Source organism: Pelmatolapia mariae, linkage group LG20 (genome assembly GCF_036321145.2).
Source record: "Pelmatolapia mariae isolate MD_Pm_ZW linkage group LG20, Pm_UMD_F_2, whole genome shotgun sequence".
Classification (NCBI taxonomy): domain Eukaryota; kingdom Metazoa; phylum Chordata; class Actinopteri; order Cichliformes; family Cichlidae; genus Pelmatolapia; species Pelmatolapia mariae.
Window position 1 is genome coordinate 8,951,694 of NC_086244.1, and position 9,092 is coordinate 8,960,785.

Sequence of the window (9,092 nt, forward strand, 5' to 3'; positions counted from 1 at the left end):
TCTGCTTCTGAATAATCAGCTCCGCATTCCTCCGAGGGCACAGAAAGTGTGGTTTCTTGCTCACTCCTTTGGCTTATATCAGTATGCTAGAGGAGAACCTTTGAGGGAAAGCTTTGATCTGGATTTTTTAATCCTTTAAATTTGTTGTGGTAGATTTTCTCTGACTGAAATGAAGTTTGTCAAAAATGGACTTTTAAGATGCTACTCTATGCTGTAATTTCCTGAAAGGGGAAAAAAAGGAATTTTAAGGACTGTTAATTTATTTTAATCATGGGAGGTGAATTCCAAGTTTCATCTTGAATCAAAATGGGCATAAAGTGGAAACAAGAAAAGAAGATTATTTGCTCTCTGTTTATCTGTCAAGGATGATTGCAGTTGTGTGAAAAGCACTGAAGATTAGATCAGCTGGTAGAGTTAAATCTCAAAGGATGGAAAAAATGCTGACTCTTCTTTCTTTTTTCTTTTTTTTTTAACTGCACATACCCTGCTGCATTCTGGCTGGTTTACCCCACCAATAGCCATTCCATGAATAGAACAAGCACTTTTTGAAATTACTACAGATTTGATGTATCACAACAACAGCTTTGATCACATTGCAAAAAATTAAGCATCAATCATGTGAGGGTTTAAGCTTTCAAAGCAGGGGGCTTAGAAAGCGATTCACTGATGCTGGCTTGCAAAACAGAGACTCAGCAAAACAAACATACAATGAAGAGAGATGGAGGTTGCTTAGCTTGTCTTATGAATAACAAATTGGAAAGGCCTTTTATCTCAACTGTAGAGCTGACGGTCTTTCATTTAATGTGGGTAAGACATGCTGCAGAAAGGCTTCTTTGATAAAGCCCCTGCTTCTGCATTATTTACAGAAGGATCTCTGCAAGAGCAAATCAGAAAAATTTTGTCAAATAATTGTTATTGGTTTAAATTTATGTTAACTAAATCAGACTGCTCATACTTGACGTGTGTTGGTAGAATCATTCTGAAATGTTAATATAACGCTGCATCTTTTTAAATCAGTCCTAGAAATGTAGTCCAAATTTGCTACAATGCTATGCATTTGTGCTTTAATATTTTTGTACCGTTTTTTTTTTTTTTTTTTTTTTTTAAAGATGGTGGAGAAGAAGATGACAGCAACCAGCAGCCCCAGCAGGTTGCATCTGCTTTGGTCAACAGCTCTCCCAAGATGCCTCGTACTGAAGCACCAAGCATCATCCAGCCTGCTCAGCCTACCCGTCCTGAGCGCTTTGATGTTACTCTGCAGCGCAAAGACAACGAGGGCTTTGGCTTTGTCATCCTCACGTCAAAGAACAAGCCCCCACCTGGAGGTTAGAAATAAATAAAATCAATAAATCCTTAAAAATGAAATCCTATATAGTGTTTTTACTTTTTGGAACATTGCCAAATCTTTTAAACATCAAACACATTTCCAGCAAAATCTGTTACTTATTGACATTTAGTTATGCTAGTGGAGAACATGTAGGGAGGGAAGCATTAAAGTCATTTTTGGAAGGATCGTCCTGAAATAATCGCAAACAAATTCCCTTTTCAGATGAATAAGAAATGCTATTTTTATACTGTTAATATTCAAATACTTCCAAAGCTGATGGCACAAATTGTTAATCTTAGCTATTCTCTGTAAAGAGCTTATTGGGTATGTGCTCAACTAAGACTGAGTATATGGTAACATAACTCATAAACTGATATGTTAGCATGTGCGTAATGCTTTTTACATGATGTGCAGGACATCACATAAAGGCATTATGTGTTCTTACTTAAAATTTGGTCTCTAAATGTTGGGCTTATAGAGTTGCATAAACATCCCACACTGCAGATTGTCATTTCTCTGATTTGCTCTCTTCCAGTTATACCTCACAAAATTGGTCGTATTATTGAAGGCAGCCCTACAGACCGTATAGGTCAAATGAAGGTGGGAGACCGTATTTCTGCTGTCAACGGCCGCTCCATCATGGAGCTTTCACACAACGATATTGTTCAACTCATCAAGGATGCTGGAAACATTGTCACTCTTACTGTTGTGCCTGAAGATGGTGAGTTGACACAGACCAAGTCGCAGTGCTGTTGCGCTGTTCTTTTGTCATTGTTTGCTTTGTTTTTTAAGTGTATTTTCTGGGAATAAGATCATGGGGAATCATGGCACACTTTTACTTTTACAGACAGCGCTCCTCCGTCTGGAACAAATTCAGCCAAGCAGAGCCCTTCGGCACAACACAGAGCTGTAGGCCAACAGCCTCCCAGCTACCAAGACAGGTAAACGATTATACACGCATACTCCCACACAAGCTCGAGCATCCACACAGGCTTGCCAGTATTCCCCTTTGAAATACTAAGTCCACTGGAGACAATCTAATACAGGTTCTGCCACTTGAACCATAAATTAGCCCCAATCCTCTCAAAGCGCCTTCGGTTTTGTGCTGCAATGTGGCCCATTACTATCTCTTGTGCCTCACACACTCCTTGTTATCCAAAAAGACAGAAAATCCCCCTATGGTCACCCTTTGGATGGTGAAGCAAAGGAAAAGAGACAGATTAATAGGGAGTCTTGCTTCCCCTTTGATCTTTCTTTTTAAACAAGGCTACCTGTGTCAGACTTTTTAATCCCACTGCTGCAACAGAAATTTGCCACCATCATTTCTTGCCCACGTCCGCTCACTGCCCATCAGCATGCATTCATATTCTCCACATTTAGCCCCCTGTCCAGTCCTCAGCCTCTTCCTCTCCGCTTAATCACCAACATGCCTTGGGTCACACTAGGCTCAGATATGAGCCGAAGCTCTCAGCTTGGTGGCATAAAGTGTGCAAACTCTTCTGAAAGCTAGAGCTGGTAAGAATTCCTATGCTCTTTATATAGTGCGTCAGCACAGCGAAGTTCTCACAAAGGCATTGTAATGAGCTCTGCGAAGCATTAAAGTATGCCCCCTTATCTGTCACTGAAATGTAAAAGCAACATGGTTCTTTGAAGAATTTACATTTCTCTGTGTGTTGCATAATGAAGCCAACAAAAAGAGGCTCATGCTGCTGTAATGAAGGAGGGGTAATGTGTGGATCTCACACTGGACACAGCAGAGAGAGAACAGAATTAGACTCCTTTTCTCCTTTTTTGTTTTTGCGCTCTGTTTCTATATTTAAAATGGGATATGCATAAAAACATTCTTACTAATATTACATTTGAATAAGTTGGTGGTACAGGCATGTATGTACGAGAGCACTGAACACATGCATTTTATGGGTTTTCATTAGAACTCAGCTGATATAAGATTTTTAAGGCCAATGTTGATATTTTAGTGTGTCCGTGTATATGTGTGTGTGTGTGTGTGATTTTTAGTGATTTAAAATTTTGGTATTCTGATATATTTTCGATCTATTCTTTTTTCCTTTCAGACACATGAGGCATAATGTGTCACTTTTAAACTGCCACCATAGTTGCTTCTTATTATGTTTGGTATGAATATTGCGTATAACATATCACAGTCTACCTCATCAGAATAACTGTTTACTGACTCAAATTTTCATAATAAACGACGTCTATTTCATATCTTTGAAATAGTAAATATTTAGTGTCATATTACAGTAAATTACACTGTAATGCATCTTCTCTGGGGTAGGAATGGTGACTCGGAGGCTAAGAATCATCTTTCACCAAGAGATGGGACAGGAACTCTCATTCCATCGGGCCCTAAGCAGGTGAGGCCAATGCTTGATGTTTATATTTCCTCAGTTGTAGTATTTTATGTTTGTAATCTTGTCATTCTGCCCTGGTGTCAATTGATCCCCAGAAACTCTTGATCGTGATGTATATCAACCAAGTAATAGATTTTCCAGATTCATTTCCACCTCGGGAATGATTTTTGCATCAATTGCTTCAGTCTTAAAAGCTCACAATCTTTCTTGTGAACAACAGGGCTGCTTTGTGGTGGAGCTGGAACGCAGCCAGAGAGGCTTCGGCTTCAGTCTGAGAGGAGGGAAAGAGTATAACATGGGGCTGTTCATTCTTCGACTGGCCGAGGAGGGACCCGCTCTTAAAGATGGCAGGATACATGTATGTTTTCTTTGTCCGCTTTATTGAAGTGCAATAGTTCCTCATCAAAGCTTTATTGAGTTTCTCACACAGCACTCTACCTCGGGCAAAATGAGACATCCTGGCCCTAGCAGTGGAAAAGTTAATGTTAATAGATTATTTTTCTTTTATTATTATTTATCAGGTTGGAGATCAAATAGTGGAGATCAATGGCGAGGCCACACAGGGCATTACACACACTCGGGCAATTGAGCTGATCCAAGCAGGAGGCAATAAGGTTCATCTACTTCTCCGACCTGGCCAGGGCTTGGTCCCGGATCACAGTGAGTTATTGCAGAGCACTGCGTGCATGTTGTCGCCGCTGCATATAGATCTACTTAATAGCCTATTAGTCATACATATAGAGAAGCTTTTGTATGGATATGCTAGATAGCAGGGTGCCGAGTTTCCTTTTTCTCATGCATGTGTTGCAAGCTTTCTTGACTTTTCTCTCTTCTCATTCTGTTTTACTACTGCTATTTGGATCTGCCTTTTGTGCTCTTTATCTGCCTTGCTTTCTCTGTTTTCTGCTCTAGCACGGCTGTCTATTTCTACTTTTATCTCTTCCTTCTATAGGTCTGAACTCTTCTTCCACCCTGTGCTTCTACATGAAACCAGAGCATCACTAAAGGCCTCACTGCTTTTCTTGGTCTGTCCCTAATAACATTGGTAATCCTTGTACTCCACCTACTTTTGTCTTAGAACTCTCCTTTCAGAGTGATTTAACTCCCAAATTAAAGTGTTCTTCTCTATCCACTATGTCATCCCCCACGATCAGCCTGAATAGATCAGTTCGTTGTAGCTCAGTAAAAACCTAATGTATTACAGTATAACCAGACTATGCGGAGGGCTGAACTAAAGCAGTGAGTCCTAGAAGAACAAACAGGCCTGCAGGAGCATTGGAAGGCTTCTGAGCCCCACAGGTTATTTTTTAAGGGTATTACAAAACAAGATGCCACTGAACACTCACTGCATCCTTAGTGTGAGTGAAGATGGAGGCCTGGAGAGAAGTTCTTAACCAGATATTGATCAGTGAGTGGAAAAGTGGTAAAAGGATCTGTGTTTATTCACTGGCATCAATCTTTCAATCCAAAGACCAAATTATTTGAATGAATTTCTCTGAGTTTTTGCTCTTAGAAATCCAAAAGCTCATTCAGCACCTCTAAGTCCATCACGCTCCCTTTTCTCTCTCTGTTTTTTCTGCTGCATATATCTGCTCTCAACTACAGCTGTGCAGTTCTTATCAGCTCTGGGGAAAATTGAAACGTCAGTGCTGAGTGAACTCTAGCACCTTTTCATTGATAGCTACGTTGTCAGCTGATACACATCTCAACAAGGCAAATATATTAGAGGGGGCTATTACAAAGGACTATTACAGAAAGTGTGGTAGATGGAAAAAATCTTTTTTCCAAAAACTGAGCATATCGCGCTTCTATTGTATGACTTATTTAATCATCTTTAATCTTTGTTGAATGTGCAAAAATATCTCGTTATGATTTTTTTTAGCTTCTGCAGTTTCTTTGCTTTCACATAGCAGTTTTTTTGCTTAGCTCAAACTTTTTTTTCTTACTATCTGCTGCTTGCTTCATAGGTTCAAAGGACAAAGTAACCATTCCAACCTCAAGCTTTCCCAGATTCTCTGTATCTGACGGGCAGTCATCTCCAGCTTCTCCATCCTCTGTCTCCCTCTCTACCTCTGAACTCTCCCCATCCTCACCCAAAATATCTGCCCCTGATGAGTTCCCTGGGGGTGACGGCATAGAACGTGGGTCCCCTGGTGCTGCGAGGGAGCATGGTAGGCAGCCTAACAAACCAAGAGGACAGCAGCTCTCTGACCCTAACCATAAGCGAACCACCAGCCCAAGCACCCAGACCAATAAAACAAGCAGGAGTGACTCCGCAAGTGGTAGCCCCAGAAGAGCCACTGAAGGCCAAAGGGAGCACATAGATCGCTCCCAGAGCCCTAGAAAAACAGACCAAGGCCACAGCGGATCCCTGGAGGACATGAGCAAGGACAGAAAAGCCCAGGGACAAAGAGGCTCCAAGTGGGAACGTGACCCTGCCGTGCCTTTGAGCAACCTGGAGGAGCCTCACAGCCCCAGGCGCCCAGCTGGCCAAAAGCCCAATATTGCCTCTGGAGAAGAGAAGGACCTGAGGTACAAGCAGGCTGATTCAGCTTACTGGCAGGAAAGAGGAGCTACAGAGAGTGGAGACAAAACCTGGGGAACCACTGATTACTACAGAAAGGCAAAGAAGGCTGAGCAAGAGGCACTGGTCCAAAAATCCAACTCCCAAACATACAGGGAGAGGGTGGGGTCAGACGCTGATGGTGGCACACTGAGCCGAAAGACCAGAAGAGACAAACGGGACAAGGAACATCGAGATGGCAAGTACCATGGTTCAACTGAAGAAGTGAATAAAAAGGACCCACGAGGTTCAAACAGTAGCATCCCAGACCCCAGCTGCAATGGGAACACTACCAGCAAGAAGGGTCCCATCACCCCGGGCCCGTGGAAAGTTCCCAGTTCTGCCAAGATCCAGTCCCGAGTGGACACCACATATGCAGATATCTGAAACCCTGCCAGGACTCTGCATATATAAAGAAAAAGCTGAGCCACAAACATGAATTCAGAATTGAAGGATTATTTTTTTTAGACATGTCTGACATAGCAGATCACTGTGCAACCAGCAACATAGCTTCTCATTGCTCCTGATTATTTTTTTCTCCAACCAGTTTGCCTACATCAGTTTGCATCAAGCTGCTGATATCTGATCCGACACACATGTTGTACCTACATGAGTATTTGTACTGTATAATGATGTGTAAGCATGTGTGTAACAGATGGGTTCTGAGTGTGGTATTTGGAAGTAACAATGACGTCTATTTTGTGCCAATCAGAGACTCCGGTAATATAAAGAAGCTGCTCCTAATTGCACTCACTGTGAGACTGTTTGTGGGTTTTTTGGATAAACTGCTCTCCTCCCCACCACGATGAAGGATCCAGATTTTTTTGTTTGTTTGTTTGTTTTGGGGTTTTTTATTGCGTGTGTCATGTTTGAAGGTTTAAAGGCATACACATGCAATCACAGCTTTTCTTCCAGGTGAGACTAACTCACTGTTGCTGTCACAAATGGATGTTTTAAAAACTGAGACTTGTGATTTTCTCTGATCGCTGTCTTAAAAGCAAAACTGTCTTGTAAGTCCTTTATGGTTTGTTTTTTGAGACCGACTAGAGTCGTGAATCGTCTGTGTGACTGCATTCATACATGCGAAGACATGAATCCCCTTAGCATATCAGAGAATGGAAAGACTACCCTGGAGCTTTATATGCATAAATCAGCAGACCAGATACTTGTGGTTATAGTTCTAATGTTTGTTATATGTGTGTAAATGAAAATAAAGCATAATGTAATTTATTGAAATTAAATGTACACAGAACAGTTAGTACACATAATTTCACTTTTCACGTGGACTTGATGAGGAAAGGTAGAAATGGAACGTGTAGATAAGCATCTCCATCTAAAAGAATACATTCAGAGACTGCAGTTTATGCATCTAATTTCATACAAGCCTGATTCATAAATTTGCTGACTGTTCACAGCTCTGTATTTTAGGTCCTCTGCCTGCGTGTATGTATACAAGCTGACTTGTAGGCCTGTGTATTTTAAATATCACTGTAGCATTGAATATACTGAAGATGAAACATATCTCATTTAACAAAGTGGTTACACATATATTGACACATATTATACATGAATTGAATTAACAGAGGCTGACTGTAAGAAGTGAGACATCTGGCTTTTAACTTACTAAAAACATTAGAAGATATGTGTTTTTGTTACTATAAATGTAGGCACAAAAACAGATAATTCCAACACAAATATCTATTTTTGATCATTATTTTAGAACATGACCCCCATGATTTAAGTAGTATAGTATTAATATTATGTTCCATTATAGGCCAGATGCCTGAAGAATTCACCAAATGTCACCCTTTGGTGATTAAGCATATGGTGCATGAAATTGGCAATACTATTTCTTTAGGAGTCTGGCTTGAAATTACAATCTAAGGTTTGTCAACTTTATTTTTTAATAAATTCAGTGTAATAAAAAAAGTTATTGGGATATGTTGCCCTGCTCTAAAATGAAAATGTAGCATTGTTCCAATGTTTTTCCTGTGGAGTAGAGACACCTAGTGGTTTATACACTGCTGTTCACAAGCAAATTATTGCTTGAACCCAACCCATAAGGATGTGAAGCAGTAATGCATGCATCTGTGGGTCTGTAAGACCACTGCTTAATTTATTGTCCACTTTATTGTGACTATGATGCGATACTGTATTAATTACTGTTCATGCCATTACCATGTATGATACTGTGGCCTTGTATTGCTCCAACATATATACATATATATATAAATATATATAAAAAAACTTTTAGTTTTACATCATGGTAGTTGTAAATGTTTATAAATTGTACAGCACCTGTATAAATATTTGCCTTCATGCAGGAAAAAAATCCTCTGTAAATTGTTTCATTATTTTTTTAAGGGAAGGGAACTGAGAGGAAATGCTATAAAGTGGTTGAAAAGAAATAATAATAATCTGGTCATGGCATTTTGTTCATGCACTGATAAATAAAGGTTTACTGATTAAACATGTTTGTTTTGTCCTTTTTTCGCATCTAGTGGGTGTGCCTTTTTTAAAAAAAAAAATTATTTTTACCTCAAATTGGAGTCGGTTACAGTGGTTTATCGTTGTGGCGTGTAATATTGCTACTTCTCAGCTCTCACCCGCTGTAAACGCAAAAGCTCCGCCTCCAGTGGGTTAACCATTACGTCAGCTGAACGGAGGTGAGTGCGTGCAAAGCCGCACGCATTCAGTACATTCCAAACTTCAACTCCCATGCAGCCATGCGCCGTCTTTAAACTACATTACCTACAGATCAATGCGTTGCGCGTGCGCAATGGACTCAAATCAGCGAAGGGAACTACAAATTAACGGCAAGAGGACTACA

The 9,092-nt window shown here is 40.3% G+C and overlaps 1 protein-coding gene across 3 annotated transcripts in view; it reads left to right on the forward strand.

Moving 5' to 3' along the window:
• Positions 1 to 8,718, forward strand: part of magi3a (membrane associated guanylate kinase, WW and PDZ domain containing 3a) — a 107,779-nt gene extending 99,061 nt beyond the window's left edge. The window contains exons 15-22 of one of the 3 annotated variants that reach the window (XM_063463153.1): positions 1,110 to 1,325; positions 1,863 to 2,048; positions 2,175 to 2,268; positions 3,624 to 3,702; positions 3,920 to 4,057; positions 4,221 to 4,359; positions 4,652 to 4,724; positions 5,667 to 5,775. In XM_063463153.1, the coding sequence (XP_063319223.1) occupies positions 1,110 to 1,325; positions 1,863 to 2,048; positions 2,175 to 2,268; positions 3,624 to 3,702; positions 3,920 to 4,057; positions 4,221 to 4,359; positions 4,652 to 4,704 (905 nt within the window). In that variant the 3' untranslated portion in view covers positions 4,705 to 4,724; positions 5,667 to 5,775. Of the gene's footprint in view, positions 1 to 1,109; positions 1,326 to 1,862; positions 2,049 to 2,174; positions 2,269 to 3,623; positions 3,703 to 3,919; positions 4,058 to 4,220; positions 4,360 to 4,651; positions 4,745 to 5,666 lie in introns of all 3 variants that reach the window. The other 2 variants (XM_063463152.1, XM_063463151.1) reach the window with 2 other exon arrangements.
• The last annotated feature ends 374 nt before the right edge of the window (positions 8,719 to 9,092 follow it).